At 40.6% G+C, this 16,289-nt stretch overlaps 1 protein-coding gene and 1 non-coding gene across 2 annotated transcripts in view; both read right to left on the reverse strand.

The window, feature by feature from the left end:
- The window catches only part of Ddc (dopa decarboxylase), a 112,500-nt gene that overhangs the window by 59,366 nt on the left and 36,845 nt on the right, over nucleotides 1-16,289 (reverse strand). Inside the window, exons 3-5 of the mRNA XM_026403664.2 lie at nucleotides 15,775-15,888; nucleotides 11,302-11,421; nucleotides 4,964-5,098 (exon numbers count right to left, since the gene is read on the reverse strand). Of these exons, the coding sequence (XP_026259449.2) occupies nucleotides 4,964-5,098; nucleotides 11,302-11,421; nucleotides 15,775-15,888 (369 nt within the window). The remainder of the gene's footprint in view (nucleotides 1-4,963; nucleotides 5,099-11,301; nucleotides 11,422-15,774; nucleotides 15,889-16,289) is intronic.
- On the reverse strand, nucleotides 11,567-11,640 carry Trnaa-ugc (transfer RNA alanine (anticodon UGC)). The gene has a single exon. It is a non-coding gene; the product is annotated as a tRNA-Ala (tRNA).

Consider the following 16,289-nt stretch of genomic DNA (forward strand, 5'->3'; position numbering starts at 1 on the left):
TTTTGAAAGGATAAACAAGATTGATAGACTTAACTAACCAAAAGAAAGAGAAGACTCAAATTAACAAAATTATATAAAAAGGGAAATATCACCTGAAATCCAGAGAATCATTAAAAATTATTTTGAAAAATTATACTCCAATAAGCTAGAAAAATCTGGAAGTATTGACAAATTCCTAGAGACACAGACACATAACCTACCCAAATTGTACCATGAGAATATAGAAAACTTAAGCAGACCAATATTATGTAATGAAATTGAGACAGCTCTTAAAAGTTTTCCAACAAAGAAAAGCCCAGAACCCAACAAATTCTCAGCCAAGTTCTACCTAACCTTTAAAGAAGAACTAATACCATTCCTTCTCAAATTATTCCATGAAACAGAAAAGGAGAGAAAACTGCCAAATTCATTTTGTGTAGCCAGTGTCATCCTGATACCAAAACCAAACAAAGATGCATTGAGGAAAGAAAACTACAGGCTAATATGCTTTGGACATAGATGCAAAAATTCTTATTAATATTGGCAAACCACATACAAAAACACATTGAAAAGACAGTGCACCATGGTCAAGCGGGTTTCATCACAGGGATTTTTATGGTTGGTTCAACATGAGAAAATCAATAAATGTAATTCACCACATAAATGAAGTTAAGGACAATAATCACATGGTTATCTCAAAGATTCAGAAAAAGCACTTGACAAAGTCTAGCATCCATTTATGTTTAAAACACTAGAGAAACTAGTGATAAAATGAACTTACCTCAACATTGTAAAGACTATATATGACAAACCCAAGGCCGACTTCATACCAGATGGAGAAAAACCAGAAAATATTTCCTCTAAATATAGGAACAAGACAAAGGTATACACTCTCACATCTCCTACTTAATAGAGTCCTTGAAACTCTAGCCAGAGCCATCATGCAAAAGAAGGAAATTAAATGAACACACATAGGAAAAGATGAGGTCAAATTTTCTTCTTGCTGATGACATAATCTTATATTTAGAATATTTTTAAAAACTCCAGCAGAAAATTTCTAGAGCTGATAAAGAATTTAGTAAAGTAGCAGGACACAAGATCAACATACAAAAATCAATTTTTTTCCTATATTCCAGTGAATCTGGTGAAAAACAAATTAGGAAAACTGTACCTCAAAAAGCAAAGTACTTGGGAATTAATCTAACAAAGAAGTGAAAGACCTCTACAATGAAAACTATAGAATACTGAAGAAATAAATTGAAGAACACCTTAGAATATGAAAACATCATCTATATTCTTGGATAGACAAAATTAATATTGTCAAAGTGGACATATTACCAAAAGCATTATACAGATTGAGTGCAACCTCCATCAAAATGCCAATGACATTCTTTGCAGAACTAGAAAAAAACAGTTCTAAAATTCAGTTGGAAGAATAAAAGAGTATAACCAAAGCAATCCTGAGCAAGAAGAGCAATGCTGGAGGCATCATAATACCATACCTTAAATTACACTACAGGGTTATAGTAACAAAAACAGCATGGTATTGGCCCCCAAACAGACAGGAAGACTAATGGAAAAGAATAGAAGACACAGGGAAAAACCCATGTAAATATGGTTATCTCATACTACACTAAAGTGCCAAAAATATACTCTGAGAAAAGATAGTCTTTAAAAAAATTGTACTAGGAAAACAGTATATCCATATGTAGAAGAATAAAACTGGATCCGTATCTCTCACCCTGCACAAAAGCCAACTCAAAAGTGGATCAAAGACCTAGAAATTAGACCAGAAATTCTGCAATTGATAGAAGAAAATGTAGGTCAACGCTCCAACATATTGGCACAGGCATCAACTTCCTTAATAAAACTTCTAAAGCATAAGAAATAAAATAAAAATTCAACGGCATTAAACTAAAAAGCTTCTGCACAACAAAGAGTGTGAAGAGGAGGCCCACAGAATGAGACAACTTTGCCACTTGCTCCTCCAATAGGATATTCATATCCAGAAAATATAAAGAACTCAAAAAACTTAGAACCAAAAAACCAAATAGCCCAGTGAATAAATTTCAAAGGAAGAAATACAAATGGCCAGTAAACATATAAAAAAAATGTTCAACATCTCTGGCAATCAGGGAAATGCAAATTAAAAGTATATTGAGAGGGCTGGGGATGTGGCTCAAGCGGTAATGTGCTTGCCTGGCATGCGTGCGGCCTGGGTTTGATCCTCAGCACCACATACAAATAAAGATATTGTGTCCGCCGAAAACTAAAAAAAATAAATATTAAAATTCTCTCTTTAAAAATTAAAAAAAATTATCTTGAGATTTCATCTCACTCCAGTCATAATGGCAATTATCAAGAATACAAATAATATAAATGTTGGAGAGGACATGGAGAAAGAGTGCACTCATACATTGTTGGTGGGACTAAAAATCAGTGCAACCTCTCTGGAAAGCAGTATAGAGACTCCTCAAAAAACTAGGAATGAAACCACCATATGACCTAGCTAGCTATTCCACTCCTGAGATCTCAAATCAGCATACTATAGGGACACAGACACATCAATGTATATAGCAGCACAGTTCACATTAGCCAAACTATGGAACCAAACTAGGAACCCATCAACAGATGAATGGAGAAAGAAAATGGGTTGTATATACATAATGAAATATGACTCAGACATAAATAAGAACACAATTATGCCATTTGCTGGTAAATGGGTGGAACTGGAGAGACCATAATGCTGAGTGAAATAAACCAGACCCAGAAGGTCAAAGGTTGAATGTTTTCTCTGATATGCAGAAGCTAGGTGGGGAGGGGGAGTGTCAATCAAATAGAATAGAGATCAGTGGAGTAGAGAAAGGGGTTGGGGGTAGGGAGAAGGAATGAATAAGGGAAGAACTGTGAATCTGACCTGAGTTTCCTATGTACATATATGAATATACCACAATGAATCTCACCTTGTGTATATCTACAAGGCACTAGTTTAAAACAAAACTATAAATAAATAGCAGAAAGATCAGTAGCATAGAGAAAGGGAAGGCAGGGGGAGAGAGGTGGGATGAGGAAGGGGAATTACTGCATACTGAATTAAAGCAAATTATATTTCATGCTTGTATAATTATATCAAAATAAACCCTAATATTATGTAAAACTAAAGTGAATTTAAAAAAGGGGGGAAGGCAAGGCCACAGATGAGTATGTGCCTGCTTCACGTGCAGCACAGTTTTTGCAGAAGATGTACACCAGCTTGGTCCAAGCAGTACCTCCACACAAGCAGGAACTTTCTGCTGAGGGCGTTGATACAACAACATATGCTGCTACAGAGTGCATTCCTACAGCTGACTTGTGATCTTTGGGTCCCCCAAACTCATAATAATTCTCATTCGTATTCTTTCTTTTTCTCGGGGAACAAAGTAGATCTCAGCCCACAGCTTTTCATTTATTTGAACTAGAGTTTAGGTCTCTCATTTGTTTTATTACTTTCATTCCTAATTTAGATCTTAATGATGAATGTACCCATGAGAGACTGCAGCACAGAATAGAGATGGGAATTCTCCATGAACCACCATGTTTGCATTGTGTTCTAACTCCCCTTTCAGCTACTCAATTAAAGTTAGCTTTTATGGATATGAGTACTGTCGTTTCCTTCTAAAAACATTGTTATTCTGGCTTCTTTGTTCTGTTTTCTTAATTCAGCTGGCCTCATACTTAAAATGTGATGGTGACTTAATTTACACAGAATTACAAAATGTCAAAATGGAAAATGAGAATAAAAACAGTGAGAAGAAAAAAAAATGGACACAAGCCCTGTATAGTTCCTGGGGAACCTAACAGAGATCCATAGAAAGATGCCATAGCGTCCTTGGCATCCTGAGCTGCTGGGCATCTGGAGTGATGCTATTCTGTCTCACCCAGCCACTTCCTGGTGAGATAAGCTCCTTCATAGAAGCCCTGCTGGACAGGCTAAACCCTAACATTCATAGCAGTGGATATCAGTATATACTTATTGAGTGCCTATGTGTTAATTTTTTTTAAGTCTTCTGGGAAACAAGAGATTCCTAAGTACAAATGAACAATTTTCTTCATATGTAAGTAGAATCTTAATGGATGGAATTAGGATACAAAGATATAATCCTCCTAATTAGGTCTGAAATATGTGTATTGTATTTATTTCAGGCTAAGTACTTCCTAGAAAAAATGGTTATAGTTCAAATGTGTGGCTTAAGGAATTCACTGAAAATAAAAATATTGACAAGCCTAAGTTGGCAATTCCCTGTGCAATCTAATTTCTTGAAGGTGGCACAGTTTTTATTCTTTTTGTGCCCGCTTGACCTTAGTTTCTCTAATAGAGTTATTCTCTTCATGCTGATCAGTTCTCTTTCCACTTGCTCCTTTCCCCATAATTCTGGGCTTTGTTTTGTTGCTGTTGTTTACCATTTTCAAATGGGTTGACCAATGGAATCAGATTAGATATTTCTATTTCCAGAGTTTTCTAAACCTTACAAAATTCTTTAAATCTTTCCCCTTATGCTCAGCCACAAGCTGAGCTGAGCAGCTATACCAAGGATGGATGCTTTGATCCCTGTTTGATAGGAGGGAAAGAGAGGCTCTCAGAATTTACGTGATTTGCCTGAGATCACAAAGCTTAAAAAAGCAGAACTGGGATTTGCGATTAGGTTGTTGAGCCTAATATCCAATTACTACACAATGCTGCTCTGAAGGTGGGCCAGTTGAGTGTAATCTAAGTCCATGCTGCTACATATGGTAACAAGTCAGCCATGGGGAGTTCTCAGTACATATATTTTCTTTTCAACTTGATCTCTCAAGTTCCCACCTGAGAATTAGTATAAGTCTCTGTCCTAGTGATCTGTGAGGAACTGTTCTTGGATTTGAAACGATAGTAAAGTTTGTTTGGATTCAGACCTTGAATGACTGTGGGGCTATAGCCCAATACCTCCCGACACACGCACTTACTCACCTGATCAGAGAAGTAGGCTACCAGCTTTTCCATGATGGCGGCCTGCGTCAACTCTGGAGATGCTGCCTGGAGCCTCCGGGTCACTTTTGTCCGAGCAGCCAGCAGGGCAACCAGGGTGGCTTCACTGGCACTCCCCTAAATCCAGGAGAAAGGTCCAAATGAAATTCAAAATGCAGTCAAAGAATCAGTGTCTGAACCGTTGCAAGACATACTTTTTATCCATTGTTTTCTTAAAAGATAAACCTGAAATTGCAAAGCTCACTCTTTTTTTTTTTTTTTGCAAAGGAACAATCCAACACAATCTAACACCTGTGGAGGCCTCTTTAGTTCCTATAGTGAGTTTAGCATTGCTTTGTCTATCCCCCATATCAGCAGTAGCCAACAGTTGCAAACACTAAGCATGTGCCACACATTGCATTGTTAAACTGGCTGTGCAGGCATTCTCCTGTGGGCACCTCAAGCCTGGCCAGGGATGTACTGTTCATATCTCCAGCAAAAGAGACTGGTCCCAGGCACCTATGTATTCATAAACCCTCAGACAGAGCAATTTGTATATAAAATACAGGTACATTTTCCTTGATATGCCGAGAGGGCCTTATAGTACTTATTTTAATCCCGAATGTTACATGCTGAATTGTGCCCTGCCCCCAAATTCATATGTTGAAGCCCTAAACCTCAATATCTCAAAATGTAACTATTTAGAAATAGGATCTTTAATAGGATCTAGGTTAAAAGGGGGTCTTTAGTGTGGACCCTAGTCTAAATTGACTGGTATCTCAATAAGAGGAAGAAATTAGCCAACAGATTCATGCACACATACACAGGAAAAACCATGTGAACACTTCGAGGAGGCAGCCAGGTGCAAGCCAAGGAGAGGCCTCAGCAGAAATAGAACCTGTTAATGCCTTGATCTTGGACTTTCAGCCTCCAGAACTCTGAGACAATGAATTTCTGTTTTTTTGGTTTTTTTTAAGGCAACCCTGACAAACTAATACAACTAATTTCAACAATTATTTTAGCAAAAAGTAGTAAAGAACTATTCAAAATTCCTCCTTTGAAGTTAACAGTGGTGCATGATATGGATTCAGTGTCTATGACGTTATCCCATTTAATTTGCAAAAGCTCATTTTTAAACGTTGGCATGTACAGACGGAGAAACTGATGCTCAGAGACATTACACAACTTCCCTCAAATCGGTAGCTAGGGAGTGGCATGGTCAACAGTGGACACACATCTGGCCTTTCGGGGATGGCTCTGGCCTCCCTGCATTTGTGTGCACTTTCCTCTTCAGCCAGTCCCAGAAGACACCCACCCGCTGGCCAGTACTAACATTAGAAATGACAAATAAAAGAAGGTAGGTTTTTTTGTTTTTTTTTTTTTTTCTGACTATGAAGGAGGTTTACAAAGTTACAGCGTTATACAGAGAAAAATACAATGGAATAATTACATAGAAATGTCCACATCTCTTATTAACATTTTATCCTCCTTTCATGGAGCCTGGATTTCCATTTTGGTTTTCCCATTACACTGCTTTTACTTATTCTTTGAACCAAGTTATATCCCTTAGAGAGATGGATAAGATTTGAAGATAAATTCATTTATTCATGTTTCTGTAGCTCCAATGCTTGAGCTCAAATAATACAGAAGAGAATCCTCTTAATTCAACATCTAAAATGGGTCTTCAAGCTGAACTTTGATGAGAAATTATTTTAAACATGGTTTTAGAACATATGAAAGAAATGCACCTGAGAAAGATGAAATGGCTGGCCCAGGAAGTCCAGTTTCCCTTAAACTGAGCTATGATTGCAACTTTCTTATCTAAATTCTACCCTGCTTGAAGCTTTGGATTCCAAATGTTCATTCTCTGATCTAATGAAAGGCTTTGAGTCACCATGCTGATTCATCATGGGCTGGGAGGGGGGCACTTTCCATGTCCTGAGAAAAAAATTTTCCTCCTTTAGGTAACAAAACAATGAAAACAACAACAACACTCAATGAAACCAATTGTTGGTATGGCATCCAGACCACAGCAGGTCCAGTGCAACCAGCAGGTTTTGGCAAATTTGAGCAGGAAGGCAAGTGGATCTCTGTCTTTTGCTGGAAGCAGAGCTTTGCTGAGTTAAGAGTAGGGAGGGCGACTATTCTTTGGTAAGAGAGCAGTGAGGGTGCCTGATGGCTCTGCTTCCGGTAGACCACGGTTGCCATGGTGAGCCTGCTCAGGATACAGGAGGGAATGGTGGCGAGAGCTGATGCTGGGGCTGCTGATGTCATGAGCAGAACTGCCTTTTCATCTTCTGTTTTTTTTTCAAGTGTCGCCCCATACGGGGCAAGAAATTGGGAGCTTTTCTTCCGTGAGAGCTTTTAAGCTAATTTGGAGACCATTCTTCCAGGTGACATTTGTTCAGCTTCACAATGATGATTTGCCACTTGGCTCAGAAGCCCATCACTGTGCAGATGCCCAGTAGCTGTGATTATAGCTCTTAGGGAATCGATGCGGCAGGCTGGCTCACCGGCTGTTACCCAAAGCCTCGGTGCTCTTTGGGGTCTTGCAAATTACAGTCAATCAGCCTTGTCATCTGGGAAAGGCAAGCTTCCTGCCACAAACACGGGTCTGGCAGTCTGCTTTTTTCCAGCAAAACTGAGTGGGATGGGCACAGGGGGATTGTGTTGAAGCCTGAGCTGAGATACCAGAACTATTCCTAACACATGTTAGGATCTCTCCCCCCTTTTTTTGCTTCAAAAATGGGATCATCTTTAATAAAAAGATATTTTAACCCATGATAGCCTGTACACCTCTGGTTACTAACCCTAACAAATGATCAGGGATCCACCGAAATAGCTTTGTCTTTAAATAGCTTTTGCTCTTGGAACATGCATACTACACTACCACTCTGGGCTTCAATTTCCTCAATTATGCAAAAGATTCTTGATAATGCAATCAATCCACTAATTATTTTGAGGATAAAAAGTGATAACATAAAGTATAAGAAATAGGCTAAAACATAGCCAAGTTTGTAGCTGGTGTTAAATAAATGTAGCTATTATTATAGTAGACACACTTCAGATTATGGGGTATTTTTAACTTCTTTGAGATGTATCAAATCATAAGACTTATCTTGGGGTGCTGGAAAAGATATAAACATAAAAGTGTTTTTATTATAAGATCCATTGAGAAGCTGGGGATGTAGTTCAGTGGTAAAGCACTTATCTAGTATATGCAAGGCCCTGGGTTCGATTGCCAACACCACACACACACACAAAAATTAAAAATAAACAACAACAAGAACAGGATCCAATGGCCCAGAAAAGTTCTCTTGTTGTTGGGGTAGTGCTCTTTTAAGTTTGGGAATGGCATGAATGTTTCACATGGACCACAACTAGGAGCCTCCAAGAGGAAACCAATAAGACTATCATACCTCACCATGTAGGATATCATTTGAAATGTTATTTTTAAGAATAAAAATTAAAATAAATATATATATAAGGTATTAGTTATATGAATTTTGTCACATTATAGGAAATCATGCATAAAAACATTCTTAGAGAATATTTTAAAAATGGAAAACCATACAGAAAGCATATTTGTATTGTATTACCTCAATTTTGTTGCAAATGTATGTTTGTTTGTTTGTGTGTGTGTGTGTGTGTGTGTGTGTAGCTATGTAGGTATTAAAAAAACACTAATAACTCTGAGGGGAATCATGCCCCAAAATGGTTACCGTATTCATTTATTTTTACAATGAATGTCTAATTTCCCCCTTTCTAAGTAGAAAGGGGACAATAATTTTTTAAAATGAAATCATAGATCCAAGATAGGCAAAATCTTGGTGGTGTGGAAAACTGAATGATGTAGAGAAAACCATCAGAAATTCTCCCTAAAATATACAGAAGAAAATGACAAAAACAAAGGAAATTATTTAAAGACAGAAATTATGAAAGAGGCATTTTCCACTATGTAGAAATTGAAGCATGTGAAAAACAGAGTAGAAGTGACTTAAAACATTAACTAAGATACCTTAGAAGAAAAATCTTCTAATGTAAGTTGAGTCTTGGATTAGTAGGAGTTACCAAATGCTAAGGGGCCCAAGTGAATGAACTCATGGAAAAGTAGATCTTGGCAAAATGTACGGGAATACAATAAAAAGTGAGTCTGCCTCCAGCATCAGGCCTGTTGTGAAGGGTGAGACAAGTTGGGGATTGAGTCAACTAGAGCCAAACCCAGGGCCCCTGTGGGCAGTTCCTCTGCACCACTCCCATCCTGATCATAGCTGCCTTTTTTTCTGTCTCTGAACACTCAGGCTTGCTCTTTATTGACAAGGAGGACAACAGCATCCTATGGAGAATCAGGACTCAAATACCAGAAATGAGAAACCTGTCTGCACTCCCCCCCCGGGGAAATGAAACTGACCAGCCATTGTGGGGGCCAGGAGCAGCAGCCTGCCCGCAAGACCAAAGGGCACCTGTGACATGATGTCTTTTATTATTATTTTTAAAATATTTTCTTGGTTGTCAATGGACCTTTATTTTATCGATATATATGCAGGGCTGAGAATCGAACCCAGTGCCTCACATATGCTAGGCAAGCGCTGTACTGAATCACTGAGCCACAACCCCAGCCCATACATGGTGTCTTTTCTTTGACCTTGACCAGGTATGGGAGTGGCCTCATTATCTCTGATAAGAAGAAACCTGTCTTGGGGAGCTGAGGTATTTTGAATTTGCAAGAATGTTGTCACTGTTGTATTTAAAAGTGGGGTTCACTTTTAAATACAAAGTGCTTACAATATAGCTAATATTTCATTTTCATCAGCTTCCCATTCAGAATGACTTATATATGCTAGAGTAAGATAACCAGAGAATGAGTGGGGTGAGATGAGCTCACAGAGGGAACAGTTTTGAGCGTGTCCATGGTCAGGTGGTCACAGAGAAGTAAGCCATCCATCACTGGTGTGACCTGCTCATTTTGCATCAGAAGGAATTAGAATTCACAGGGCTGCACCCATCAAAGACCTGTTGAATTTGAATAGTCCAGAAAACTGCTATGTGCACACGTTCTCCCATAGCTCATGCTGGCTACTGAGATAATGTATCTCCCATCCCCAAAGATTTCAGGTGTCAGTCCCCCCAAACCTGTGACAATTTGCCTCACAGGGAAAAGTGACTTTGCTGATGTGATTAAGTTAAGAACCTTGACTTGGGGAGATTATCTTAGATTATTGAGTGGACCCAATCCAATCACATGGGTGTTTTGACCCACTTTCTCATTTGTGGTAAGAAAAAGTGACCATGAAAGAAAGGTTAGAGAGCAGAAGCATAGTGGCTTTGCAGATGGAGGTGTGGGCATGGGACAAGGATTTCCAGAAGTCTCTCAAAGATGGGAAAGGTGAGGAAATGGATTCTTGGACCTTCGAAGTGTCAACCTTGATTTTACCCTATAAGACCCAGGTCAGACTTCTGAGTAGCAGAACTGCAAGATAATAATAAATTTGTTTGAATTCACTAACATGTGTTGTGGGGGGTGGTAGTGTGTTAGGCAGCAATAGAAACCTAATAGATGTGGGTTTAAAACCCCTAGTCCTGTTGAGTAGTCTCAGTACTGGAGATTGCCTCCTCGTTTAGTTAGGATACATATTAAGTGAAGAGAATGAATTAAATGTATGCATAGAAACAGCAGCATCTTTAGGCGAACAATTGGTTCATAGATAAGTGACATTTATCTTCATTGAAATGCAGCCACAACTATCACTTAAGGTGGGAACAGGGTCCTGTGGTGGTGGTGGTGGTGGTGAGATTACAGTCTCTGTGTCACAAAGATATGGCCTATAAATTACCACCTGGAGCGAAAGGGAAGTTAACTGATGTTCTGTGCCTCAGTTTCGTCTTCTGTAAGATAGGGCTCCCTAATTCATTGTGCTGTTATGAAAATTAAAGGATTATTAACACTGAACATATATCTGTTGGGAATGACTATGTGATAGAGCTTACATTGCCGGGATCTAGGCAATGGAAAAACCAACATAAATTTGGTTGTTTCTATGTCTGTGCACCTGCTCCGCTATGCTATGTATTAGCCAACTATGCTACCAACCATGACTGGGAGCCTGGGGAAGTCAGTGTCCTGCCTAAAGCTAGTGACAGACAGCTTGGGATCCAAATCCAGATCCTGCCTTCTCCAAGACCTGGATTTTCCTCAGAGCTCAGCTTTGTTTATTCTCTGGAAGAAATAAAGAGGACACAGCAGAAAGCTGCGCACGTGCCCCCTTTTCCACCCACATTTGTGGCCATTGTGGAACCCATGAATCCCATCAAGCTGTCCTCCCCACCTTACCCTGTCTTACCTGGATCACTCCTCCCCCTTCTCCAGCTGTTCCAGCCAAAAACTCCTCTGGCAGCTGCAGCATCTTTCCAAGCCAGTCCATCATCACTGTCTCCAGTTCTGTGCATGCTGGACTCGCTGCCTGTGGGTGAGAGAGAAGGGATAAACCAAGGGCAGCTGCCCTCTGCTTCTTGTCTGCTTGGAATACAAGGGAAAGACAAAGGATAACTTATTTCTATCTGTTTTCTTTTTCTTTCTTTCTTTCTTTCTTTTTTTTTTTTTTTTTTTTGTGGTGCTGGGGATTGAACCCAGGGCCTTGTGCATGCAAAGCAAACACTCTACCAACTGAGCTATATCCCCAGCCCCGTTTTTTAAAAAAGTTTTAAAACTATTTAAAACATCCACTCCTGGGCTGGGGATGTGGCTCAAGCAGTAGCGCGCTCGCCTGACATGCGTGCAGCCCGGGTTCCATCCTCAGCACCACATACCAACAAAGATGTTGTGTCCGCAGAGAACTAAAAAAAAATATATATATATATATATTAAAAATTCTCTCTCTCTCTCTCTCTCTCTCTCTCTCTCTCTCTCCTCTCTCACTCTCTCTTTAAAAAAAAATAAAAAATAAAAAAAAAAATCAACTCCTTGGCCCATTTGTTGATTGGGTTATTTGTTATCTTATTGTTTAATTTTTTGAGTTCTTTGTATATTCTGGATATTAGGGCTCTATCTGAAGTGTGAGGGGTAAAAATTTGTTCCCAGGATATAGGCTCTCTATTTACCTCTCTTATTGTTTCTCTTGCTGAGAAAAAACTTTTTAGTTTAAGTAAGTCCCATTTGTTTATTCTTGTTATTAACTCTTGGGCTATGGGCGTCCTATTAAGGAATTTGGAGCCCGACCCCACAGTATGTAGATCATAGCCAACTTTTTCTTCTATCAGACGCAGTGTCTCTGATTTGATATCTAGCTCCTTGATCCATTTCGAGTTAACTTTTGTGCATGGCGAGAGGTAGAAAGGGAAGATGGGAGGGGAGGGGTGGGGGGATAGTAGGGGATAGGAAAGGTAGCAGAATGCAACAGTCACTAATATGCCATTATGTAAAAACGTGAGTGTGTAACCGATGTAATTCTGCAATTTATATTTGGGGTAAAAATGGGAGTTCATAACCCAATTGAGTCAAATGTATGAAAGATGATATATCATGAGCTTTGTAATGTTTTGAACAACCAATAAAAAAAAATAAAGTAAATGTTGGAGAGGATGTGGAGAAAAAGGAACACTTTACACTGTTAGTGGAATTGTAAATTAATAAAAACACCATGAAAATAAGTATGGAGGTTCCTGAAAAGAGAAGGCATGGAACCACCATATAACTCAGCTACCACACTCCTTTGTGTTTATCTTAAAAATTAAATACCTCATACTGTTAGAGTCTGTAAACAAGTCAGGATGGTGCCTGGCATTTTGCCAGAGGGAGTGGTTTGTGAAGTAACACCAGCGAGCCATTAAGTGTGGAGATTTCTTATTGGTTGACTGCTGTATCTAGTTTATGTTAATTAAGATAAGCTGTGTGGAATGTATACATACCCCTCCTGTCCTACAATAAACGGCTCCCACTCCTGCTGTATCAATCTACACAAGTTGTTTGTAAAAAAAAAAAAAAGTCACTAATAAACAGAATCCAGGAAAAAAAAATTAAAAAAATAAAACATCCACTCCTGGGTAGGAATTAATCGTATGCTTGCTATGATCTGAATATGTTTCCCCAAATTGAATAAAATGGAACTCCCTAAGTGAGAGTATCAAGAGTTGGGTCCTTTAAGAGTGATGAGGTCATGGGGTCATAACCCTCATGAATGAATTAGGCTGCTATTAGAGGAGTGCATTAGTTATAAAAGGGAGGAGGTTAGCCGGATGTCCTGTCTGTCTCAGGCATGCTCCCTTGCTCCTCCACCATGTTATGATGCAGCAAAAAGGCCAGATACCACACCAAGTTCTTGGACTTCCCAGCCTACAGAACTCTAAGCCAAATGAATTTCAATTGTCTACAAATTACCCAGTCTCTGACATTCTGCTATAGTATCAGAAAATGGACAAAGACAAGGGTATGCTCTCCCTTCTTAGTTTCAGAGAACCAGCAGCATACTTAACAGTACCTTACTCCATGGGAGGGCTGGCAGTAGGGTTCCACGTCTCTCCCAGACTAATACATAACTAAAGGACTATTCTGAGCAACCGTGCTGAGACCTTCATAAAGAGGAGTTTGCCTCCCTGTCCTTCACTTGGAAAAATTCCTAGATCTGCCACTAGAAGTGATGTGCTTCCTATGTGCAAGTCTCTGCATGTCTCAGGGGCCCTTCCTGACTTGGTGAACTCATCATCCTTATCATTTCTCCATCACAGACTTGGGTCACATGAGGTGATCCCTGAACTGTGCCTAGAGATGTCACCTCGAACACACACACACACACACACACACACAATCATGGATTGTCTAGGGGACAGTGCCAGAGCAAGGAGGCCAGATGCCACATAATTTTGGGAGGAGCAGAAGGAATTAAACACCTGCTGAACCCTAGATAAAAATCACCCAATCTCAGATATCATTAAATAGCTGAAACAAGTCTCAAATATGTGCTCCTTAACTAAGAACCATGCAAGGCTGGGAAAAAGTGCATGGGTACCACCGTGAACCTTACTCCAGTGTGCTTCACTCCATGGGCACTGCATACTTGCTCAGTATTCATTGCTTATAGAAGGATCTAGAAAGACCCACTGGTGGACCGTCCTCCATGGTCACAAGAGAATGAAAAGAGTTTAGGATGGAGTTAAGGAAGTGGGTGCTGAGCTGCTTTTATCCACTGGACATCCCTGGATAAGCCATTGATCTTGTATTTTAAGCTCCCGATGACCTGGGCCTATGGAATCTCCCTTATTGCAAACAGGAGGTGGCAGGTGGGCCTTGTTCCCATCCATCTTCATCTAAGGCTCCACGTAAAGGACCCAAATGTGGTGCTAAGGGTGTTCTCATGTCTCCCTGTGTACATCATCATGATGATGCGTTGCATAAAAAGAAGTGAGGTCCTTCTCCTTGCTGGTCAGGTCAGCTCCATCCTGGTAGGTTATACCCCATCCTGACTTACTTTAGATTCAGGCATAGGAAGATGTACTCCCTGCCAGGAACTATAGCTTTCAGGCAACACAGCCTCCAAGACAGGGATGTACCCCTTCAAAGGCCCAAGAGAATCAGACTATCCTAGAAAGAACAGATATAATTGGAGATTGATGTGCCAAGTTGCCCTGGAGGAACAGAAAGCTTGGTACTAGCAGAAGCACACAAAACTTGCTACACTATCTAATGAAAAGAAAATGTTCTTTCGAAGAGGCTGTGCCAGGCCTGGTTACACTGCTAGTGCCTGGGGCCAGCTATGACTCACAAGGAAGGCAGCCCGGGTTCTCAACAGAGGAGCAATGCAGTCAGCTGTGGTAGGAACTGGATGAACCTCATCAGCCCTTCCTGTTGGCCCACCACCTGCTGACCCAGCACCAGCACCTGCTGACCCAGTACCAGCACCCCAGCACCAGCACCTGCTGACCTCCAGTCCAAAAAACAATTGGTGCTGAGTAGATAAAGCCACCAGCTGGGCTGAGCCCTGCTTCTTGGTGCTGTGAATTGAAAAAAAAAAAAAATCAGCCTCTCCTTTCAGTATCCCAGGCCCTCAACATGAGTTACTATTCAGAAGGCCATCCACTCCCAGGTACAGATCAGGAGAACACTCTAGACTTAGAAGGTCCGAGACAGACTCCAAGTTTGGTAGAACTCCTCATAGCATGGGCATCCCTGGGCCCAGTGATGGTCAGCAGGAATTTTTGCTTCTGACTTCTCTGAATTTTGAAAGGAATCTTCCCTGAAGCTCTGTGCTGGTGCAGAGAACCACAGGAAGAGCCAGGCTTACTGCTTTCTGAGCAAAGAACTTTCTAGGCATCTTATGCCAGATAGGATGAGACTAGTGGCCATCATGCAGGCAATGGGCCCATTTCCAGACACCCGCACACTGCACACTGGGCCCATCTGCTGGGCTGGGGCCTTTCCTGGGGCAGTAGCCCTGGGGAAAGGCAGATGGAATGAGACAGGGGCAATATCGGTCTCAAACGTTGGAATGTACAGAAATCCTCTTGTCTGTTTTAGGGAAATGCAGATTCCCAGCCTTGGGCTGTGGTTTTGATTTAAACTAAATGTTTATAAAAAACATCAGTGTGTAGGATTGACCTCAGGTTGTGGAGACCTTTCCATAAAGCACTCTTGCTTCTCTGTCAACTTCTTCCCATTGGAAATCTCCCTCCTTTAAAGGCACCCTCTTGGAGCTAATCCTTTCCTCCTCCCTGCAAAATGACCTGCAGCCCACAGGCAGCACAGCCATCTGCTCATGTCCTGTGTATACAGAGGCCATCTCCCTACACAGGGACTGCCCCCCGAGGATCACCAGGACACTCACCCAAGAGAAGCCTATGCAGCCGATGGCTCCACACAGCATGTCTGCGATCAAGGATGGGTATGAGCTGGCCGTGGGGAAGTAGGCGAAGAAATAGGGGCTGTGCCAGTGGGTCACCTGTGGAAAGGCGGAGCAATTACTCAGGGGAGAGGGGAAGCAGGCCGCACCAGGAGCAGGGACTCAGGTACCCTCTGTGCTCCTGCCCTCTGAGCATCTGACCTTGGCTTGGATGCATGTCTTCAATTTCAGTCATCCTAAGACCTTCCTCCAAACATTTTGTAGCATCTACATTTCACCTGATACTACAGTAAAGGAACTCTTTTTATTTTATATTTGTCTATATTTGCTAGGTAAGAAGGAAATGCTATATATCCTTAAAGTAAAAATGGAACATCATTATCACTGGTTAAAATGAACCAGCCATAACAAGTGAAGTCTCTAAAAACGGCATTGGGTTTTAAGTTCTTAGCAGGGTGTCTGGTCAGAGAAGGCACTGTTCTCTTGAGGGCTCTAAAAAA

Source organism: Urocitellus parryii, chromosome 3, assembly GCF_045843805.1.
Source record: "Urocitellus parryii isolate mUroPar1 chromosome 3, mUroPar1.hap1, whole genome shotgun sequence".
NCBI classification, from domain to species: Eukaryota; Metazoa; Chordata; class Mammalia; order Rodentia; family Sciuridae; genus Urocitellus; species Urocitellus parryii.